This window comes from Sprattus sprattus, assembly GCF_963457725.1.
Source record: "Sprattus sprattus genome assembly, chromosome: 9".
Taxonomy (NCBI): Eukaryota; Metazoa; Chordata; class Actinopteri; order Clupeiformes; family Clupeidae; genus Sprattus; species Sprattus sprattus.
This window is the reverse complement of record NC_137928.1, coordinates 15,471,992-15,496,543: the sequence shown is the minus strand read 5'-3', so window position 1 is coordinate 15,496,543 and position 24,552 is coordinate 15,471,992. Positions and strand designations below refer to the sequence as shown.

Here is a 24,552-nt window from a genome sequence, read left to right as displayed (position 1 = left end):
AATACTGCCAAGGCTAGTCAGCTGGCTTAATTTAAGCTATGAAATGAAGCCTAGCCATGGAAAGAAAGCTTAGTTTTTTCACATAGTTCTTTTCAGATGTGAAAAGTGTAGGCGATTTTTGAATCCCTGCCAGACCCATTTTTTAGGTCTCAAAAAGAGGACATGTCTGAGCAAAAGAGGACGTCTGGTCACCCTATACTATATACTTCATCAGGCAGTTACTGCAGAGTTGACCCTATGGGGTATAGCCTGTATTGGGCCTACACAGCAGTATGTTGCCCTCGGTTGCTGGCAGTAATCGGAGCCTCACCATGCTGCAATGCCCTCAGCTCCTCTTGCAGCCCTCACCTTACGAGACCTTATTTGGCCAGCTGTGTGATTCTCTCAACATGGATTGCATCCAGTGCACGTGAAGCAACTATGTGCACCTGTAGCTACTATACACAATGTACAATGGCGAGCGTAACACAATACAAGGCCTACACATGCAAGGTCAAAACCCTTCATATTAGGTCCAAACCCCCTGAGTTGCAGGCTAATGTTTTCAGATTAAGCACCATGGCTTTTCATTTTATCATTGTTATCTGTGTTATGGCACCTCAATGAAAATACTGTCATCAGCCCTGCTGAATGGACTTGACAGCTGTGCATTGCTTCAAAAGATTGCATGTTGGCATGCAGTTTGCTTTGTAGGCCTACTGTTGATAGATGAATGTGGTTAGGGCCCCACTTTAATTCTGAGTGATGAAACCACTTGACCGATGTTTACACAACAGAAGTACAATGTAGGCATCTTTCAACGGTGAGTGGGCAAAACAGTCTTACGTGTAAGAGGACAATATTACTTGGAGTATTAAATTCAAGAGGAGTTTTGTCAAGAACTGTCATTCTAGTTGATGGAAGTCCCGTCCAAAGTGCAACCGAACGAAAGGCAGTGGTCTGTGTAATTTTCAATAAACATTTCAATTAACTCCTAAATCTAAAAAAGTCAATGCGTAGGATAAGATGCTTGATAAAACAGAATCCAATACAAACTTGTGTATTCGCTTAGTCTTCCAAACACACAAACATGGAGTAGCCTATCGGTAAGTTTCTTTCTCTTTCAAGATCTAAATTCGCGCCCCCACAGAATTTAGGGGCGGGTCTGTAGTTGAAATGTAAATGCATAGTGGTCCACAACAAAAACGCTTCTCACAGAGCAGAAAGCGTTGGTTAGTTTCAGTCAAAGTTTCACTTAAAACCTGATGATAGCATAATGAACGACGATTAGCAGAACTGCCAGGTGGAACTTGTGTCGCTAGCTAATTGACATATTGACGTTTGTTGTGTATACACGAGAGGGTATGAATGACAACTTTAGGAAAACACGTCCCAAGATTTTGCTGCGAGTGTGTGCTGTGACATATGTTAGCTTGAGCTCTACGTTAGCCAACTCGAATTTGTGCTAAGATATGGCTGCTCGTAATGGATTCTGTAAGAAATCCTACATTGTCGCCGTTGATGTAGGGACAACGACAATTAAATGTCACGTGTATGATAAGGAAGCTACCGTAAGAGGATCCTCCTCGACAAAGGTAAATAGTCCAAACTTTCCTGTTTTAAGAGTGTGTTGACTCATGTTGGGGGAAAAAATACGTTTTCTGTGTTTTTAAAGACTTAATGTCACTATTACAGCGGGTTATTTTAATTATTTCAGGTGTGTCCCTTATATCCCAAACCGGGTTATGTCGAAATGGATCCAGAGGAAGTATGGCTGAGTTTCGTGGCGGTGGTAAAAGGTGCTGTTCAAGGTGAGTGTGTGTGTGTGTGTGTGTGTGTGTGTGTGTGTGTGTGTGTGTGTGTGTGTGTGTGTGTGGGTCAAACAGGTAAACAATTGTAGACGTATAGATTAGTGAGTGGCACTTTAGCCCCAATAAACAGTTGACCCACATCATGTGATGGACCACTAGTTGCCGTGCGCTCATTTAACCTCGTTCCCCACGTTCAGTGCTGACAGACATGAAGACAATCAAGCATAGACTAGGATGTGCGTTGAGCAGCAGCTTAGTTTGTTCAGAATAATTCTGCTTTATGGTTTGGTTTAGGCACAATCAAAATTAATAATCCATTGGTGGTCTGACATGATTCATTTCTGAGTGTAATCTCTATTGTATTGTCATATATCTGGCCCATATTAGTAACGTACGTAGCAATGACTACGCCATGCCATTCATGCCAGCAAAACACACACACATTGATAAGGTCTGAGTTGAATCAGTTTGGGATCAGCTTTCATGTCGTTCTTAAAAGATGATTCCACCAACCTCTCCTTCTGATCTCAAGGCTTGTAAAATTTTACTAACGTCTCCAATCTGATGTTTAGACGCAGGCTTGCAAATGAAACAAATCGAAGCTCTGGGAATATCCACTCAGAGAGGAACCTTCACTACATGGGATAAGTGAGTTTACCGGGCGGCAAGCTAATTACTGACTACTTCCTTGTATCATGTAAAGGAATGTGCACGTATACATGAGTATGTGCTTCATACACCCGTCTTTCCCTGCAGGAACACTGGAGTGCCTTTTCATAACTTCATCAGCTGGCAAGACCTGAGAGGTGGAGAGTTGGTTACCTCATGGAATGCCTCTTTCACAATGAAGGTCTGCAGTTATGCGTGGTATCATCTGTACAAAATAAAATAGGTATCCACACATTGCCTTGTGATCCTTATCAGTGAGTTTAATAAGTCATGGCTGAATTCACTTTCAGGCTCTGGTCTGAGAACAGGGTGACATCCACTCAGCACTAAATTAAACTCCCTTTAGGAGCATAAAGGAGGGTGTGGATGTTTTTTGTCCTTTCTCATGAGTGCGTGTAACCTGTGACCTATTGTCCATTCCTTTGAATGTGTGAACACTTCTCTACTGCCCTGCAGTGAGTAGAGTCTGGGGCACAGGGCACACAGCACACATGCATGTAAAGCCAGCCTTTACTTAAAACTCCACTGATATGGTTCACATTTTATGTTATATTTCCCTTGTTACATTGTAATTGCATTAAGTAGGACATAGCATCGTTTAATGTGTACGAATAGAATGAGCAACAGCATTGTGAGGTTAAGGGTTAGGATGAGTAGTATCAGTATCAGTTACAGTGTGTTGTGTTAACGTTAATGTGCCACGCTGTACGTAAGGTATATTAAGGTTAAGGGTTACGATGAATATACTGTACATGCATCAGTCGAAGTACACAGTATCAGTCCCAATGGTGTTAACGTTAATTGTCTCGCTGTACCTAAGGCTATAAGTACAGTGTTACGGGGGTACTGTCAAACGGAGTGTAACTGCGATGTGTCTCCACTGCAGGTTGTCCATGGTGTGTCTAAATTACTGCATCTGGTCACGAGGCAGAAGATCTTCCAGGCAGCCAGCATCATGGTCTTCTCCCCCCAGCACGTCACCTTCCGTCTGGCCTGGGTCCTGCAGAACTGCCCTGAGGTAAAGATGGATGTCTAGTAGACACTGATGTCTGTTTGTGTTTACTGGATGCTAATCTTAAACAAAAGGGTCAAGCTGTATCTGGCCAATGATATCATCTCTCTGGGAGGACCTTTGCTTTGCTGTTACAAAGAGAAACTGTTGTTAGGATAACTTTTATCAAGAAGAATCTTTATTTTATTTGAGTCTTTTTATGTTGTTTAGGTTCAGAAGGCTGTAACAAATGAAACTTGCTGCTTTGGAACCATTGATACCTGGCTGCTGAATAAACTCACAAAGGGTAACTATGATGCCTTGTACTAAAAAAACCTTCAACAGTTCCCTCTAGCAAAGCTGAACAAACACACAATGAGTAGGATGTACTAATTCAGGGTTTATTTCTCCTTTTGTATGGGTTAGGAGCCGCACACCTAACTGACTATTCCAATGCGAGTGCAACCGGAGTGTTTGATTCTTACCAGGTAGGCTATCACACCAGTGTAATACAATCAGTATATGTGTATTGCTTATGTTTGTGGGTGTGTGCGGGGGGAGGTTATAGATTGTGCTTTGTGTGTGTGGGTGTGCTTTGTGTGTGTGTGTAGGCCGGGGATTGTTGATGTTTTGTGTGTGTGGGTCTATTGTGTATGTGCCGTGACGTGACCTGCCGTGTTGTCTGCGTCTCTCCTCAGATGTGCTGGAGCGGGCTCCTGTGTTCCCTCGTCTCTCTTCCTCTGAGTATCTTCCCCACAGTAGAGAACACGGGGTAAGAGCTGAGTATCTTCCCCACAGTAGAGAACACGGGGTAAGGGGTGAGTATCTTCCCCACGGTAGAGAACACGGGGTAAGAGCTGAGTATCTTCCCCACGGTAGAGAACACGGGGTAAGAGCTGAGTATCTTCCCCACAGTGGAGAACACAGGGTAACAGTGGAGGAGTTTTCTAGTCCTACCCATAATGCTGTGTGACAGAAGCCTTAAGGCCGAAATATACTTCTCAAACTCCGTTACTCCGTGGTCACGCAGTTGTCTCGGCGGGCTCCTTTTCATTTATGGTTCTCCAGCGGTTGTGGGTGCTGCAAAGCAATAAAAAAAAAATGGCGTACCATACTCCTAGATGATTGTATTTGTAAATAAAAGTTGTTTGTTTTACTCTTTTTTTTTGCGTCGATTTTTTTCTAAAGTTACAGAGAAATAGACGCTCTACAATGTAAAAACCCCGTTATTGCAACTGAAAAGTTCCTCTGAGCCAGCTATCTAATGTTGGCATACCACTATCCACAAGATAAACAGCTGTGTATTGCCGGATTGACGGAGACGGATAGTAACAAAATTTGGGAGTCACGTCAGGCCACGGAGAGGTGCTTGGAGAGGGTTTGCCACGACGGAGAGGACTCTCTGTGTCTCTGGGCTTTAAGGGTTATGTTTCGAAAAGCTGAATGACCCTTATGTATACATATGTGTATAAATACATATGCCTATAAGAAGTAGAAATTCACATTGTACACAGAAAATGTATAAAATAAATGTAAGTTCATGTCTACAATTAGGGTTTTGTACAGGACCTATTTTCTTTAAGAGTGCACCAAGCACCAGAGAAAAGCTCAGAGCCAAATTCCACTCTCTGTCCAACCAATTCCTTTCTCACCTGTCGCTCTTCCCAGCTTCTTCTTTGGATGTACAGATGAAAGCATCTTTGGTGTGCCTGTTCCCATCATGTCACTGGTGAGTTCAAAGTTCATCTTTGGTGTGCCTGTTGCCATCATGTCACTGGTGAGTTTGAAGTTTTGCTGAAAGCTTTCTAAGTTATGCATGTTTGTATTATGGAGTTATATAAACACCTCTTTTTATATCTAAGTTAAGTAAGTTACCCTTTTTGTCACACACTCTAGGAACAGACACACACACACACACTAGGAGCAGTGAGCAGACACACACACACACACACACACACACACACACACACACACACACACACACTCTAGGAGCAGTGACATTTGCCCTATTCCTTTTGACCCATCCTCTACTTAGAAGCAGTGAGCACATACACACACAAACACACGGGGAGCAGTGAGCACATACACACATACACACACACACACACGCACACAAGCACACAAACACACGCGCACACACGCACACACACGCACACACACACACACACACACACACACACACACACACACACACACACACACACACACACACACACTAGGAGCAGGGAGCACACACACACACTATAAGCAGGGAGCGCACACACACACAAACACACACTATGAGCAGGGAGCGCACACACACACTAGGAGCAGGGGGCACACACACACACACACACACACACACACTAGGAGCAGGGGGCACACATACACTCACACTAGGAGCAGGGAGCACACACACACACACACACACACACACACACACACACACACACACACACACACACACACACACACACACACACACACACACACACACACACACACTAGGAGCAGGGAGCACACACACACACTATAAGCAGGGAGCGCACACACACACAAACACACACTATGAGCAGGGAGCGCACACACACACTAGGAGCAGGGGGCACACACACACACACACACACACACACACTAGGAGCAGGGGGCACACATACACTCACACTAGGAGCAGGGAGCACACACACACACACACACACACACACACACACACACACACACACACACACACTAGGAGCAGGGGGCACACATACACTCACACTAGGAGCAGGGAGCACACACACACACACACACACACACACACACACACACACACACACACACACACTAGGAGCAGGGGGCACACACACACACACTAGGAGTAGGAGGCAGTCGGCAGCAGCAGTGTCGTGCCTGGAGAGTAGTTGAGGGAGCAGTCAGGGCTTGATTGGCTTGTGCCAGGGCACTTCAGCCATGGATGTTTAGGGCGGGGAAGGCATTGTTCATTCACTCACCCCGCCCATATTTGTTCCTGCTGGGCCAGCGAACCGCGACCTTTTGGACACATGCCCACTCCTTGTAGCATAATGCTACAAAACAAATTTATTAGTTACCCTAACCGTACACATCTTCACAAAGCTACGTTGAAGACATCATAAGTTATGTATTGTCCGTGTATTGTAATGATCATTCCATTTACTTCGGAAGTCGGAACTCAGAGCTGGGAATGATGTCACAACCCGGGTCGCCTGCCTTGTCATGTCCACAAATAGAAGTTGGACAGTACTGTGTAATTAGACACATATTTCACGAAAGTGCCAATAAAGTTGATGCATGGGGGCGACCAATGATGTTGGGTTGGGTGAAGTTCATCCGACTTCTCTAAGTTCTGAATTCCGACCTCAGGGGAAGCTCCTGTTAAAAATTCCGCCTTGGAACTGGGGAAATTCTGACTTCCGAGTACAATTGGAACACACCATAATAAAGCTGGTTTGGCATCATGTTTGAGTACTCAGTAGTACCTTCTGTGTCCTGCAGATGGCAGACCAGCAGGCAGCCATGTTTGGAGAATGCTGCTTTGACATAGGAGATGTGAAGATCACCATGGGAACAGGAACGTTCATGGACATCAACACAGGAAATGAACCGCACACTTCATTCACAGGTTAGGCCGAGCCCTGTGGTGTTTCACCAGCATAGCTGTGATCAAAGGGGCAGCAATATGTTGAGGAACACCGAACCAAGACTTATAAGCCGGGGGTCCTCAAAGCTCCTCCTGGGTGTCCCATGGACCACACGACTTCCATCTGCCTCTACTCCAAGCATTACATTTACATTTACATTAAGCAGACACTTTTGTCCAAAGCGGCATACAAGGGAGAGAACAGTCAAGCAACGAGCAATAGAGACCTAGTGTAACAATAAATACTATTTTACATAAGAAATAGAAAAAAAGAAGTGCAGGAATGTAACTGCTGTAAGTGCAAGTCAAGTAGGGAGGTGCTCTCTGAAGCATTATAATGCTCTTTATAAGCTAGATCAGGTATATTCAGCTGTATGCGGAATAAGCCTATCAGGTAATCAGCATACCTGAAATCTCTTCATCAAAGTCAGGTATGCAGAAGCTGGAACCCCTCCTTTATAACCTGTTTCCTGTTTTGTCTGCCCCTTTCAGGTCTATACCCAATCGTTGGCTGGAAGATTGGTTCAGACGTGACATACCTGGCAGAGGGCAACGCCGCAGACACTGGTACTGCCATTCTGTGGGCACAAGAGCTGGGTGAGGAACCTTGTGTAAACTGAAGTGTACAGCCCAACCCAAAGCATAATCCAAGGTTTAGTGACAGGCTCATTATAGTGACTCATACTGCATTACTGATTCACCAGACTGTCAAGACAGAGTGCTGTTTCATGCATTTTTTTTTTTTTAAGTATTGAAAATGATTTACTCTGAAGTATGTTCAAACTAATACTGATACTGAACTACTGAAAAGTTGATGAGATACCAAGATAATTGAAATAGTCAGGTTACTTAGGTTTGTTGCTCCTGTTGCTCCTAGTCAAAACTAAAGTCCCCACAGCTGGGAGGTTGCTCAGGACTTCTGGGAGGTTCTTTGACTATAGCACTTGTTGTTTGCTGATTTTGAATTAAGAGAACGGTTTCATCTATATATGTGAAATTTAAAGAAAGAATTTTAAAGAAAGATGATCTCCACGATCAGCTCAATGCTGACTAATCTCCCAGCCATATGTGTCAGATTAGTTGTCTTGCCCTTGCAAAACCCATGAGAGATGTACAGTGCATAGGTAAGGAGTATAGATGATTCACATGTCTGAGAGATGTACAGTGCATAGGTAAGGAGTATAGATTATTCACATGTCTGAGAGATGTACAGTGCATAGGTAAGGAGTATAGATGATTCACATGTCTGAGAGATGTACAGTGCATAGGTAAGGAGTATAGATTATTCACATGTCTGAGAGATGTACAGTGCATAGGTAAGGAGTATAGATGATTCACATGTCTGAGAGATGTACAGTGCATAGGTAAGGAGTATAGATTATTCACATGTCTGAGAGATGTACAGTGCATAGGTATGGAGTATACTGTATATGTAGGTAGAGATACAGGATATTCACTTAGAATACCAGATCTCTAATCACAAGCAAATGCTTTTTTCCCCAAGAGTTCATGTCATCACACACACACACACACACACACACACACACACACACGTAGCACACAAACAAACACACCTTTAAGTATGAGTTTAAGTATGAGTTTGCTTTTTTCCAAAATCCACTGTGTATGTATTGATGAGAAGTCATCGGTCTGTGGAAATCATTGTCTAGAGGCTGAAAATGGCGTGTGTGTGTTTCAGAGCTCTTCTCTGAGGTGAGCAAGACATCAGAGATGGCGACTGCCCTGGAGGACTCTGACGGAGTGTGTTTCGTGCCGTCTTTCAGTGGCCTACAGGTAGCTAATTCTGACAGAACACATTCACAGTCAGGGTTAGGAAGGTTCCTCTTGAAATGTAGAGCTATCTGTACAGTTACCGTTGTTCAAAATGGAATAAGAAATGTATCTTTTAATTACTTCAACAAAGGAATGTAACTTATTACATTTGTAGTTGTGTGACTTATGTGTAATTGTGTTGTAGTAGTGTGACTGATGTGTGATTGTGTTACAGTAGTGTTATTGCTAATGCTATGCTAATGCCTTTTAATGGAAAAGGCTCAGAGTGAAATAGTGGGTAGCAGTCCCGGGGGATAAAGTGGAAGTATAGGTGGAAATAAAGGTTCGGTTGGACGTGGTGATTTGGAGAGACGGTGAATCCATAACCACAGTATTTGTAAATCCTGTCCATTTATAAACCATTATCAAGAAAATGTAATCCATTTGTTCCGTTGAACTGTCTGTGCCCCTGCCATTGTAAATCCATCTCCTCAGTTTATAAATATGGGGACAGATTGTTAACCAGAGGGGTAGGATTACATCCCTTTGGGTACGGTTTATAACAAGAGGAAATGGATTACAGATCCGAGGGGATGGATTTTCCTCTCTCAAACATCCGGCCTCGTTAACTTAATACGACTCAGTTGTAATGTGAGTAAGCTAAACAGGGAGCTTTTTTGCTTCTGTGTAGCATGTACTTGTAATGTATTGTTTGTTATTGTAGACGTAAACACATCTTCAGTCTTATCGCTGAGTGCAGAGATCGGTTTCCCCAGTGTCATGTACAGTATGTTCAATATGTCCCTCCAGGCACCTTTAAATGACCCAGGCGCCTGCGCTGCCTTTATGGGCCTGAAACCCTCCACCACCAAGTCCCACTTGCTGCGGGCCATCCTGGAGTCAGTGGCATTCAGGTGAGCCTGTGGTGGTGCCACGGTGCCTAGCCTGTCATACACCAACACCTGTTTTGTGGTCTTACTGTTTGAATACATTGCCTTGGTTCAAATTGAAAAACAAATGTCAAAGGAGACCTCCCACTGACACAAATCAGTAGGCTAATATACTTGATTTAAAAATAAACATTTGATTCAGTTAGTGATTAAAAGCTGTTGGTTTTTCTCTCAGGAACAAACAGCTTTATGATATCATGATGCGAGAGACAAAGGTACCCATCACAAAAATCAGGTAATTTTCATAGTATCTGTTATGCTTCTTGCTTCGGGTATTTCGTCAGGGATTTTTGCTCTGTGTATTGTATTTCAAAACTAATCATAATATACGGTTTGTGTGTGTGTGTGTGTGTGTGTGTGTGTGTGTTTGTTGTGTTTGTGTGTGTGTGTGTCTGTGTGTTGTGTTTGTGTGTGTGTGTGTGTGTGTGTGTGTCTGTGTGTGTGTGTGTGTGTGTGTGTGTGTGTGTGTGTGTGTGTGTGTGTGTGTGTGTGTGTGTGTGCGCATGCGTGTGTGTGCATGTGTGTGTCTCTGTATGTGGGGATGCAGGGCAGATGGAGGTGTGTGCTCCAACAACTTCATCATGCAGTTGACGGCTGACCTGTTGGGCAGGAAGATCGATCGGCCAAATCATTTCGACATGTCCAGCCTGGGGGCAGCATTTGTTGCCGGACTCGGATCGGGTAAGAGCGTGCTGCTCCTCTCCTCTGTAGTCGTCTGCCTGTTCATCTCCTACCTCTATCCCCTTTTCCCCTCAGCCCTCCAGAAAGACTTGGTAGCAACACCAGGTTTTAAGACTTTAAATGGCGAGAGATTTCCATTGCTGCTCAGCTGACCTAGTTGAATCATCTGTTTACATTGTTAGGCCTGTAAGTCATGCAGCTGGGGAAATGTGCTCCACATATCTGCCTCTGCTTACTGATCAAATGCGGATGCTTATAATTCAGACCCACGTCTGTGTTCATGCCCTAGTACTTCTCCCTCTAACTTTACACTTCAGACCCTCTGTCTACAGTCATGCCTTGGTACCTCTGCCTTTCTAACTTTACACTTCAGACCCTCTGTCTACAGTCATGCCTTAGTACTTCTCCCTCTCTAAGTAGGCTTATTCCTTTCACTGGGACAGTTCTCTTTGCCAAAAACACGTTTGGCCGATGTTGACATATAAACCATTTATAGGATTTATCTTGTCTCGTTGTGCCATTGCTCTGATAATAAACTTGTGTTGTCGTAGCGTTAGGCTATAAACCGCAGCATAGGTCATGCAAGAAATATGGGTTCACAACAACCTTGCTTGCAGCCGTAAACAATCGTCTCTGTAGTCCTTTTCATCTTAGAATGCTTGTTAAATGTGCATTTAAAAGCTTTAGTGTTTTCCCCCTATCAAACTTCAGTTCCTTTCTTTAGTTTTATGTCTTGAGTTCCTTAGTTTCCAACCTATGTCTGATTCTAAGATGCTGTGGCTTTGAGCTCCCTGTTCCCTGCATGCCATTTAAAGAATGCAGTCTCTGCATATATGGGGTAACATTAGATTTAGCACATAGACCTATAGGATCTATATGTGTGCAGTCTTTAACTACCATACGCAACTAGCCGCACGGTTATACTGTTTGTGTATCTTACATCAGTATTGGGCAAATCAGGAAGCGAATGTGTCTGAAGTACACCTGTGTCGACCATGCTGATCTTGTTCCAGCTCGCATGTCCCCCTCTGGTGTGTTCACTCATGTTTCCTCTCATATGTGCGATAGATGAATCACTGGGACCACCATCTGTTGGTTACTGTGATCAACATGTTGCAGATTATATAGCACGGCTTCATGCAGAGCCTGTGCTCAGTGCATGGTCTTGTGCAAGCGGTTAGAGTATTTTACCGTGGATAATGTTATGTTTTCACAGGTTTATGTCATTCACTTGCATAGGAAGGTCAGCATGACTGATTTGATTTTACCAATGGAGATAATAGGTCAAAAAACCTCTCTTAAGATGACTACAGGCCACTGGTGCCTGTTAGTGCAGAGACTACGGTGTGGGGCTTTGACAGGAGTTTTAAGCCCTTGGGGACATTAAGATCTTATTAGGGATTTTATTTAAGATTTTATATTGCTCTCCAGATACACATTAGGGCAACTGTATTGATCCTCAGAATATTGCTCATGTGCTGTCTGACAACAGCTGAGGCCATTAAGGAAAGTAATTTATTTGTGTCAACATGTATCCTGTAGTTGGGCTATTGTTATATACTATAACACACTCTGTACCGGACGAAGATTTGTATCATTATTTTGTAATAATTATATATTAATAATAATTAAATATAATTATTTATTCTGGAAAGTGCAGATCATGTGATTATACATATGCTACAGGTGTATAGCTGAGTACATCTAAATGGCTTGTTAATTCATGTGTAGAGGTAAAATGTCTGTACAAACAGAGTGCTGAAATCCGTTGGTCCAGTATGTTACATTGAAAACTGAGTCACTGCACTGAAAGGTCACTCTGGGAACACAGATGTGACGGTGAAATATAGCGGGTAAATATTGTGGAAATATAATGGGCACAGACGGCTGTTGCCAGTCATGTTTCATACATGCTTTGATCATAGCTTCACATTTGACATAATCGTGTAAATACACTCTTCGCCTGGTTGTATTTACTCATACTCTCCCTGTCTTGCCTTTGATTTGGTCTTTTTCTTTCACCCAATTCAGTAAGTCGCTGTGTGTGTAAGTGTGTGTCCCTCTGTAAGTGTGTGTGAGTGTTTTTATCTGTTCACTTTCTCACTTCTCCATATGCTCGCATCTTCTCATAGAAGTCACACCTTCCTCCAATATACTTGTAGTGCTGTGAAATGCAATGACTGTTTATCACAGTTATTATGCAGATATCTGCAGTATTTCTGCTTTCTACAGCAATTGGCGACCTATGCCAAGAGTCGTGTTGGGGTCCAGCTGCCAGCCTTCCTCACAGTCTTCCTCATTGCCTCTTGTGTCTCCACACAGGCTTCTGGAAGAGTCCGGAGGAGCTGAAAAAGCTGAGGAGCACCGAGCGGGTCTTCCTGCCCAGCACTCTGGCGCACTGTCACGACACCAGCCTCCACAGCTGGGAGAAGGCACTGCGCCGCTCCATGCACTGGTACAGCCATGCCTGAAGGGGGCGCTGTCCTTTCAACCTAATCCACAATCCTCACAAGATTAAGTTGGTGTAAAAGCCTTTTGTGCCATGAAGGTAGGGGTCCAGTGCAGAGGGAACTCAGGATGTTTATAGTTTTGGTACTTTTTATGGTTAACAGTGTCACAGAGAATTGATAAATTGGTGCTAGTTTTCAACAACTCTTGAACAGTATTATGTAACAGAGTGGACTGTGCAGACTTCTTTTCCTGAGGGAAAAAATATCAATAATAATGTTTTTGCCATCCACCTACTACTATCAAGTAGTAATGTGCTGTGTAATGTAATGTGAACAAACAAGTAAGTTTACAGCCTGACAATCCCCCCCCCCACACACACATTTTGGACACTGCGATGGCCTCATCTGCTAACAAGATTACCTCATGTCACAGTCTCTCAGTAACAGATACGGTGCCTTCATTAGATGTGTGTGTGTGTGTGTGTGTGTGTGTGACCCTGTGGCCACTCATCCATCAGACCAAGTGAACTTTCTCCCACCTCCCTGAGTGGAAGTTCCAACTACCCTCACCCCCCCGGACGCTTCAGTGAGCGGGGGAGGAGGGCTCTGTGAGCTGCATAGTTGTGTGTGTGTGTGTGTCTGTGTGTGTCTGTGTGTGTCTGTGTATGTGTGTGTGTGGGGGGGGGGATCATGAGGTGGGAGGCTTTGAGTCTTTGCACGGGGACGCAATATGGGGATATGGGATGGATAAACCCTGAGTATTTGGGGGCTGGGGGGGGGGGGGGGGGGGGGGGGGGGTTCAACAGCCAACAGGAAATCCTCCTCTTGATGACTCCTGGGAAGACAGGCTGGAAAGATGATGACGTTAGCTTGTCCCAGGGGCGGTTATGGTTTTTCTTTTTTTTCTGCTTTTATTTGAAATGCTCTTTATATGCCGAGCAGAAATTGCCAGAACAACAAGAGTTTAACATCATTAACAAGCATTTTGCCAGAGAACTGTACACTAACTTAATGTTTTTAAAGTACTGTGAACTGTCAGAATTATATCAAAAGTATATGTGTTATGTGAGTGTCCTTGAAGTACTTGAAGGTCATATGAATATCTAAATCTCTGTAATGTATTCAGATGATTGGGAACACAGTTCAACTGTGCATTTCTCTCTTCTCTTGTCTGTCTGCTTTTCACTGCCCTAATCCCTCTTTCATTCCTGCGTGGTGCAGAGGGAGACAGGTGACACCTGGGGAACAGGTGTGGCCTTGGGGTATTCCGGGGCTACAACTCCCCTACAGGTTCACTGCCGTATCAGAGTGCCTCATCAGCGCTCTCTTTAACTGACTGCGTGATGTGATGTGTGTGTGAGAGAGTGTGCCCTGAATGTGTGCACAAACAAGCCAGATGTGGTTTGCCACACACACCCGCCATGAGTTCAGGCTCATCTGCTCCTGGATTGTTTTTAGTGCAAAGAAACCATGAACACCTTTTTAACACACTCATGAGCTAGTAACAATACGGATAGACCCAAGACAGTTTAAACTGTGTATTTTCATCTCACTATTTTGTATGTTTCTCTTGTAATGAAATTATATGAAGGTACTGTATGTCACATTTGTATAATAACTGTTTAAAGTTTGCGAAAGTGACTTTTTATCTCAACTATTCTGCATCCACATGGGCCATTTATACTACTGCCAATATGAAAATATGAAGGTATGTCATATCACTTTTTGGTTATGTTTCAGTGAAATATTTTATAAGTATATTTTGACACATATCCTGACTTTCTTTAACATGATGTGAAAGTATGCAAGTAGTTTTTATAAAAATGATTTTGCAAAATGTGATTGTTTTCTACCTGATTTGGATCAGCTATATTAAACCCCCATTAATCAAACAGTAAAGCAAGGCATCGTCTCTTATACTGTAAATGGTGTTTTGTATTGATAACCATACTACATTTTTCTATTTCAATAGTTCCATGGGAATATTATGTAAGCAAAAAAGGGAAACAGCATTAGAAACGCACCTGCTAACATAGATGGTTGTGCATATGGTTCACTACCTCACAGGTTGTTTGCTCTGGACTGAAATGTCGGTAATGTACACTAACTTGCTTATAAATGGCTCAAATGGGGTACGCATATGGACTTAACACATCATCAAACAATATCAGAGACTTGGATATCTTGAATAGCTGGGTCTTGCAGGCCAACAGTGTCCCACCATGTTACAGCTCGCTTTATTCACCTACTCCATTCACCGATGTAACATGTAATGATGCATATTTTACCCGGTAGTGAAAGGTAAACCCCCGTAGACTGGCTTTGAGAGTTACCGGTGCTAATGCTTAACGTTTCCCACCGAATTGCTGTTTGCCAGTATCATTGTCATTCATTTACTTAAAAGGCAGTTTGCTTAAGGATGCAGGATCGCTAACAAGAAAGGCTCTGCCTTTTCACAAATCAAGGGATGCCACTGTCATCAATAGAGGCCGAAGTTTACCGCAAACTAGGACAGAACTCTGTCTTTGTGTAGACATAACCATTCATCATTGGAACGTGAATAGCAGCTGTCACGGTAACCTCTTCTACAAAGGAAACAAACGAAGATGGCACGAAAATAAATTAATTTATCACCCTACTTTTCTATTGTCTTCTCAAACTAATTGGAGTAATCGCGTGGGTTTTAATGACTTTTTGTTTGATGGTCCCATAGAGCATGTGTTATTTTGTGCGGGGCTTGTGTGCAGCAAAGCTGTTTACATCTCCGCGGGGACATCCAATCTGCTTCCATCTGGCGTCTCGCATCACGATTGGGTGTAACCAATCAGAGACGACAGTTGGCTGCCACCGCCAAGCTTGTGTGCAGAGTTCGGCACACAGGAAGTGAGGAGAGGACCAGAAGACTTCTCTCGCCGTCACTGTCACACAATTAGTCAAAGATAGCTGGATTTTAGTTTTTTTATTTTCTGATTGTTTTTTTTATCTACCCACATCCGAGGTGCAGCAGACCGGAACTAAGTGAAGGATAAAGTAAGATAACATAACTTTACATCAGTTAAACTAATAGAATGGATGTATTTGCTTGTCTAACAATGATGTTAATTCTAGTGCCTTGCATGTGTCAGCTTGTTAGCCCGAACCCAAAATGGCAATTTGGACTCGACCGCAGTCGTAGACAGGTTAAAATAACATTTACTTGTATGGGAAACTTCTGGAAAGTGCCTTCTATAACTTTATAAATGAACATTACATATATCGTTGGTCGCGGTATTTTTCACTTAGGCTACTTGTGGATGAGTTGTTAACGCAGCTATTATTGCTCTTGGGGAAATATGGAAAAATGTCAACTGGCCGATGGGTGAAATTCCACTGGCTATTATTGTAATGCTAGCTAGCTATCGAATAGCTAACTCGCCTCAATATATCGTTTCTACATATCTTTACGTGAACAATTTTAATAGGCCATGTTAGCATGATATGGTATTTGAAAGTTTAACGTGTTTGTCTAGCAATATCATCCATCCTGAAAACTGTCTTGTCTTGTATGCAGTATTGTTAAGTCGGACACGTATTCCCAGTCTCCATTCCCTTTTGGTAGCTAGCTGGTGATAGAAACGAATATGGTGAAGGGATTTCAGTCATTCGGTTGTTTGTCGCAACCTTATCGTTGTCGGTCATACTGAAACCAAGCTTTACAAGATGTTCGTGCCGGGCGTTGTTCTTTGTAAACTTTTTTTTTTGACTGTGTGCACATTTCCGCCCTGTTGATTACCAGCCTTCTTTGCTAGACAGAAACAAGAGCACCAACAAGACCAGAATTATCCCTGTTGACTAGATAGTGATCTGTATGGCTCAGTGTACAAGAGCTTTCACGAGCCTGCATTTAAACATCTTAAATGGTCCGTGGACCATCTGATATAAGCAGCGAGTTCTACAGATGCTACTTGTTTGGTGAAACATTGAAACGTAGATCACTTTATTCCCACACTACTTCAACCGTGAAGTTCATAACTAATACTCTATGCAATACTTATTTTTGTTTTACAATTTACCAGCATTTATGCTCGATGAATTGTTGAATACTGGGTCCTGTAGTATACCTCATACTTAGTTTTGTATATTGTTTTGTTGTACATTGAAGTACAAGTTGGGAGCGACCTTTCACAAATGATTGATGTGGTGTTATAAGAATGCTTCTTTATGGTGGACCCTGGGAGAATGAGAGTTAAGTTGCTGTGTGTGGTTGTGTGGGTATGTCAAGGTGGGTCCCATTACAAAAAGAGTAAACTCCCTTGGATATCCTCTGATGTGGGTGGCATGATGAGGGTGGGACTGTCACAGGTATTGGGTTTTCATCGCCCCTTTGTGAGTAATGCCTGTGCTGAGAGACCCAGCCGCAAGCCCATTGCCAGACATATGAAACATGGGGTCATATTTGGGTGTCTTTGTCTTCTGAGATTGATGCTGTGATGGCCTGCGAGAAGAGGAGCTGGAGGTTGAGGTGCAGAAGATCTCGAAACCACAGTGCGGTGCAGCTCTTCTGCTTGCAACCTCCTGGTTGGGTCATCTGCTCTGTATGTGTCACTTTAACAGCGGCACATCCCGTTGCTCAAAAAACAGTCTTTCAACTTGTGAGCTAAAATAAGATTGACCTAGTATGTTCTAATTCGACCTAGTATGTTCTAATTCAAGTCATGTAATCATTTTGTTTTTTCAGTGGCGGAAATAGAACCAGCATGGTCAAAATTCTACAGGGCCATTCTTAAAGCAAAATTCTACGCACCATTCTCTCAGCACCTAAAACTCTCCAACGTGTGCTGGTGGGTGTAGCCTTGGTGGAGTCGCATGGGTCAGGGTGTATTTGCTGTGTATGAACCCGTCCGTGAGGGGATATTGGGTTGTTGTTGGCTTACTGTGCCGAGACCGAGGAGAGCAGGCTGTCCGATTTGAGGGAGACATCTGTTGTTCTTGCCCAGCACAAACGGCCTGGACATTTAATCCACCCAGTCAGAGGGGCGGTGGGAAGGGTGTGGAGGGGAGAGAGGGGAGGGGGGAGGCACAGGCCCTCCGTCACCCATAAGGTCAGTGTCTGTGTGTGACAGGTGTTCCCCTCCCTCCTGGTATTTTGGCACTACAGGGTACCGGCAGGTGTGGCTTCGCCAAGTGGCAAAAAGAGAGGCTTTGCTGTCTATGCAAAAAGTAGTTTGTACATTGTGTGTGTGTCCACGTGCCTTCGTAACAGTGTCACTTACAGTAAGATGAAGGCTGTGGTGTGAGTCAGCTCTCTCTGTTCCTGCTGCTGTGGTCATTTTTATGAGAACACTCCCTGATTTGTCTGTGTGGTGCGTGTATTGAGGTTTGCAAAATTGCAAAATGAGTTGTGGTAATTGAGGTGGCGCAGAATGGGATGTGCAACAGCATGTTCTGTGTGTTTCTGTGTCCGTTTCTGTCCGTGTGTGTGTGCATGTGTGTCCTTATCTTAATGTGTGTTTGCGGGTGTTGCCACCCGTCACGTTTTGGCGCCACTTTCCCAGCTGTCAGGCATGCAGTGCACGCTCCCCTGTCACTAGTGTAGAGTGTCCCATGAGAGAAGGGCACGCATAACTTAAAGACAGCAGGCACTCAACAGACCACCTTCCAACACACACACACAAACGGAGTGTGTGCGTGCCTGTATGTGTGTGTTCACGTTAATGTGTGCGTTCAGTGTTCATTTGTGTGTGTGTGTCGTGCACACTCTCACGTTTCTTTGACCAGCCTGGCAATCAGTACTCCTGTTGCGCCACTCCTTTCCCAGACGAGAAGCAGAAGTTCCAGCATCAGGTTCCCCGATTGCTCAAACCCATTGACGCCATCTGATACGGCCACCTAGCATCAGCTCAAAGCTGTTCTGGGCTTTTCACAGGCAATCTTTTCTTAGCATTTGCATAATAAAAAAGTCAGGATTTCAGCCAAGCCCAAGACACAAAACAACATTTGGAGATGTGAGTTGATACTGGTTGATGGTAAATAAAAGTGATAGATGTTACCATGACTAATGCGTTACAGATATCATTGGGTCCACTTATCACAGCTGTTAGTCTGGTCGGATTCTTTAAGTTCTTCATTAATGTAGCTTTAGGAGAAGAAAACCACTGATTAACAAAATCATCTCTCAGTAAAGAGATGATTGCGGTTGTTCTAGGAAGTTTGTAGTTTAACTTCCGACTACAAAGCCCACATACAAGCTCCTTATAAAACCTCTGCTTCAGCAGTAATGTTAATCAGCCTCAGAGCGGCTCTGAAGACCTCCCCTTGTGTCATCGATGTGGCCGGGGTATGTACAGATGACTCCCCAAACCACTGGCTCCTCTCACTGCAGTATCTGTGCCTCACACACACACACACACACACACACACACACTCACACACACACTCACACCCACACTCGCACACACGCACACACACATTGCCTCCTTAAAAGGCTGCAGGACATGAATCTGGTGCTGGGGTGTAAGAAATGCCACTCCTGTAACGCCAGCTGTTATTCTTTTCACCAGTGCTCCCTGACATAGCCCGATCGTGTGTGTGTGTGTGTGTGAGCGACAGAGCAAATGTGACCATGTAAATTAATTAATCATACATGGGATTTTTCTGTGGAAGACAGGTATGTCAGTTGTGTTGTCAGTCATGGGCTGTCAGAGGGGCTCATCTGTCCATCAGAGTACAGATGCTTATGTGTGTGTGCGTACCATCAGGGTACAGATGCTTATGTGCTTGACTGCATAGCCTCAGCTAAGCAAAGGAACCAAAAAGTGCTGTCCTTCGCTGAACTATAAAGTTAAATAGTTGTCCCTTACTGAGCTACCTAGAGCATTATCAAGCCCTGGTAGCATTGCAAAGCTGAGGTTTCCAGTTACCCACTGAAGTACAGAGAGAACTCCGCTCCAGCGTACAGGCTGCACTGTGTGGGTACACGGGTGTGGTTTAGACCTGCAATGAGTCACATTCCCCTGATGTGCCAAGGCCTTCTGCAGAGATGCTCTCTCTCTCTCTCTCAAGCACACACACACACACACACACACACACACACACACGCTGTTTGGGTATGGTTTGTGACTCAACTCTTACATCTGCAGTCTGCTTGTGTGAGTGTGTGTGTGTGTGCGCACGTGCGTACAGAACCGCCGTTTGCAGATCAAACAAATAAAAAGAGGAAGATTGCCAGAATCAGTCGTGTGTGTTTTGTGTCTTTCGACATGTTCTACTGCCACTTCAGGTAGAGCCAGCTGCCCATGTGCTTCAGTGTGTCACAGTAAGTCCGCCTCTCCCATCCCCCCTCTTCTCTTCTCTTCCCTCCCCTCCATAGTACCCGCTTATCCTACCTCCTCCTCACCCTAGTTAAGCCAGCACCACTGCTAGCATGGTGCATCAGACGCCTATAGATCTATAGGCTGCAGCACCGCTAGCATGGTGCGCTATCAGACGCCTGTAGATCTATAGGTTGCAGCGCTGCTAGCATGGTGCGCTATCAGACGCCTGTAGATCTACCACGGTGCGCTATCAGACGCCTGTAGCTCTATAGGCTGCAGCGCGATGCGCTCAATAATGCAGCAGCAGGCAGGGCTGTGTGGTGTAGTGTGGAGCGGGAAGCGGCGGGCGCCTGCATATTAATGCGGGAGAGGAGCCGGAGCCTGGCTGCCTGAGCGCTGTGACCTTGCTCCTGCAGGGCCGCTGCAGGCTGCCACGGCGACAGATGGTGACAGAGTAGGGGGTGGGGTGAGAATGTGCTGAGGTGTGTGTGTGTGTGGGATGGAGGGGGTCGCCGGCCATGCAGTGCAGCATGGGGCCTCATCTCTGCCTCATTGAGTAGACGCAGTCACCAACCACCCCCCCCCCCCCTCTTTCCTCTTCTTCTCCCCTTTCCTCCCCTGCCCTCCTATTCTCTTCCTCTGTCTTCTCCTTTCCACTCCTTCTCTCTCCTCTCCTCCTATCTCCTTCTGGCTTGGTTCAGTGTGGCCCTACTAGGCCTCCATCCCCCTCTCACTGAGTATTGTTCTCCTGGGCCTGTGTGGTCTTGGGCTCGGCCGGAATCAAGCCTTCCAGGTCACTGACCTTCAGCAGCAACAAGTGCCAGAGGGAGACAGAGACCAGAGACAGGGAGAGAGAGGAGACCAGAGGGAGGGATAGAGAGAGAGAGGAGACCAGTGAGAGGAGACCAGAGACAGAAAGTAGAGAGGAACGAATGAAGTGGAGAAAGAGAATATAACGCAAGAGCGGGAAGTGTGGGTTAGAGTGGGGTGGAGGAGTGGCTTGGCTGGAGAGAGAGACAGGGTGGGGGGGAAGAGAGACAGGGGAGGGGGGAGAGGGACAATGACAGGACAGGAGGAAAGCCAGAGAAGAAGGATGATCATCACTGACCCTCCGAGTCGAACTCTCTGAGGCAGTGTGTGTATGTGTGTGTGAGAGGTGTGTGTGTGTGTGTGAGAGGTGTGTGTGTGTGTGTGTGTGTCAGAGAGACATGTTTATGAGGCTATATTTGGATTGATTGCCTCTGGAGGGCCTATATTTTACTATCTAGCCAATCACACACTCACAGACCCCCCAGCCTCCCTACTGTCATTCCTACCCACTGCACCCAGCCTTGACCCTGGACCAGGAGGAGAGATTGGTGTCAGGGCTGAACTGCCCCCTGTGCTACTGCTCTCTCTCTCTCTCTGTCTCTCTCTCTCTCTTCACTCTTTCTTTCCCTCACCATCACTCTCTCTCTCTCACTCTGTCTCTCTAGCTCTATCTTTCTCTCTCATTCTTTCTGTCTGCTTCTCTCTCTCTTTCATTTCTGTCTCTCTCTCTTTTCTCTCTCATTCTCATCTTTCTGTCCCTCTTATCCTGTCTCTGTCTATTTTCTCTCTTTCTATCTTTCTGTTTCTCTCTCTCTCTGTCTTTCTGTCTCGCTCATTCTGTCTCTCTGTTTTTCTCTCTCTCTTTAACTTTCTGTCTCTCATTCTGTCTGTATGTCTGTCTGTCTCTCCCCCTCTCTCTCTCTCTCTCTCTCTCTCTCTCTCTCGCTCTCTCTCCCTGGCTCTGCCCCAGTGGCGGTTAGCATCGTTTACATATTTGAGCTCTCTCAGCTGCTGACTGGAGGTGTTTTGGTGTTTTTGGAGTGGAACGCTTCACGGCGCCTCACACCAACTGGCTGTTTGCACCAGGAAGCGTTGAACCGAACAGGGTCCACAATAACACAAGGTGTTGAAGCGTGTGTGTTTTGTGTTGATGCTTCTTTTCTCTGCCACTGCCAAGTTAGTTGTTGTACAGTCATATCCTTCCTCATATCCCCCTCGTTAGTTTAGTGTGTTTTGGTGAGGATGGGCAGGTCAGTGGTCGTGCATCCCCAATGTTAGGCATGTTAGGCTAGGTGATTTAATACCCTCACCCCGGCATTTAATACCTTCAACCCGTCGACCTACTCCAGGCCTCTAACTTCCCCAGCCGGCTACACACACACACACACACACACACACACACACACACACACACACACACACACACACACACACACACACACACACACACACACACACACACACTCCACTCTCTCTCATACACACACTCTACGCACTCACTCACACTCATGTTCTTTCTCTTGCAGACACACACACACACACACACACACACACACACTGAGTGTTCTCTCATACTCAGCTCCAACAGCAGCAGCAGTAGCATCAGCAGCTGTAGCAGCAGCTGTAGCAGAAGTCTCAGTATGTGTACAGTGAGGTCATGGCACTCTTCAGGCCTCCGCTAAGTCTGGGTGACTGCTGCTCACTCTCCCAGAGAGAGACAGGCGGCAGGCAGGCAGGCAGGCAGGAGGACCGACAGACAGAGAGCAAGCGCTAGAGCAAGAGTATGAAAGACTGAGAGAGCGAGAGAGAGAGAATGGGTGGATAAGAGAGAACAGCTTCTTTGAAGCCTCTACGGCTCCTTTGCTTTGCACCCCCCTCCACCCCGCCCCACACACACACACACACACAACTCCTCGCTTTCCTCCACACACACGCACACACACACACACACACCCACCCTAGCCCTCAGCCAGTGGGACAAAAGGCCATTATGTGGAGCGCAGGCCCAGGCGGCGGGGGGTTATTATGGGATGGGGGGAGTGGGTGGCCAGGCTCCTGCTCCCCTTCATTGATGTATTGAGTGCTGGGGGGGGGCTCTGCTCCAGCCCCCTGGTCCAGGCTCGCCAGCTGGCCCCTTTACGGCCTTCCCAGACTCCTCTTGGCAGCGCAGACACACACACACACACATACACACACACACACACACGTCACACACACACACACACACACACACACACACACACACACACACAAAAATGCATAGATACACACCCACACACAACCACGTACACGCTCTCACTGATTCACATGCATTGATACTTTATAAGACACATACTAACTATACCAACACATGTCGCATGTTCCGTGGACCCACACTCAAGTAGGGCACTCAGAAAGTACACTAACATACTCCCATACACACACACATACAATCGAACCCATCAGCATTTAGATAAACTCTGGTCTCACACACTCCTTAAAGTTTACAGCAACACACACACACACACACACACACACACACACACACACACACACACACACACACACACATTTAAAGAGGCAAGTAACAGTGATGGTGACAATGAGCAGGACAAGCCATTCACAGGGGCAGCGAGCGAGACAGAGACACACTGACATGCACTCAAGACACACTCTTAAATCACATTTGAGGGCACTGGCGTTCACACACACACAAAGAGCCGCTGACAGGCCAGCAGTGGAGATGGTCACTGCTCTGACCCCGGACTAGATAATGCATCTCCTCCCATCAGCGCATCAGCATCACCCAGTCATCAAAGACAAACCCTACACACACACACACACACACACACACACACACTGGCACTTAGCAGCATTGGATAAAGGGAATAACTACTGACATGTTCAACAGTGTCTCTATGGCTACTGGTCATAAAGTTCTTATTACTTTAGGTATTTGACAGTGTCTATAATATCTACTAGGCTGCGCCATTGGACGTTAAGTTGATAATAATATCTAGTTTATTCAGGGATTATTCAGGGATATAACCTTGCTGGGTGTTATATGTCTTCTGTTCTGTGTTGTATGTGTCTCTGTTTGGTCATGTTGCCTCTTAACGTCACGTTCTGTTGCGTCTGAGTGTGCTGGTATCTGTGGGCAGGGTTTTGAAAAGTAAGCTTTTGTTTAATTACGGTGGAATAGGGTTGTTTAATTACTGTGGTATACGGTTGTTTAATTACGGTGGTATACGGCTGTTTAATTACGGTGGAAGTTGATAAAGCTAAAATTTCTGTTATGTTGATGATTGTTCATGTTTATTACTGAGTAATACAGTACACACCTGTGTGTGTGTGTGTGTGTGTGAGTGTGTGAGTGTGAGTGAGTGTGTGAGTGTGTGTGTGAGTGTGTGAGTGTGTGAGTGAGTGAGTGAGTGAGTGAGTGCAGTGAGTGAGTGAGTGAGTGAGTGTAGTGAGTGAGTGAGTGAGTGAGTGAGGAGTGGAGGAAGGGCAGTTGAGACAGGTGAGAA

At 45.2% G+C, this 24,552-nt stretch overlaps 2 protein-coding genes across 3 annotated transcripts in view; both read left to right on the top strand.

The window, feature by feature from the left end:
* Positions 1 to 1,451: 1,451 nt before the first annotated feature.
* LOC308369807 (glycerol kinase 5-like) lies at positions 1,452 to 13,375 on the top strand (the record flags this gene model as incomplete). Its single annotated transcript, XM_080844348.1, has 16 exons — positions 1,452 to 1,574; positions 1,697 to 1,790; positions 2,363 to 2,438; positions 2,547 to 2,640; positions 3,346 to 3,477; positions 3,682 to 3,757; positions 3,877 to 3,938; positions 4,149 to 4,222; positions 5,119 to 5,179; positions 6,946 to 7,072; positions 7,583 to 7,687; positions 8,790 to 8,884; positions 9,674 to 9,777; positions 9,989 to 10,048; positions 10,361 to 10,494; positions 12,817 to 13,375. 16 exons carry the CDS (start codon positions 1,452 to 1,454, stop codon positions 12,963 to 12,965), a joined length of 1,566 nt encoding a protein of 521 aa, XP_080700474.1. The 3' UTR covers positions 12,966 to 13,375.
* Positions 13,376 to 15,837: 2,462 nt separating this feature from the next.
* Positions 15,838 to 24,552, top strand: part of tfdp2 (transcription factor Dp-2) — a 47,818-nt gene continuing 39,103 nt past the window's right edge. For both annotated transcript variants that reach the window (XM_080845158.1, XM_080845157.1), the window contains exon 1: positions 15,838 to 15,974. The gene's annotated coding sequence lies outside the window, so the exon portion shown is untranslated. The remainder of the gene's footprint in view (positions 15,975 to 24,552) is intronic.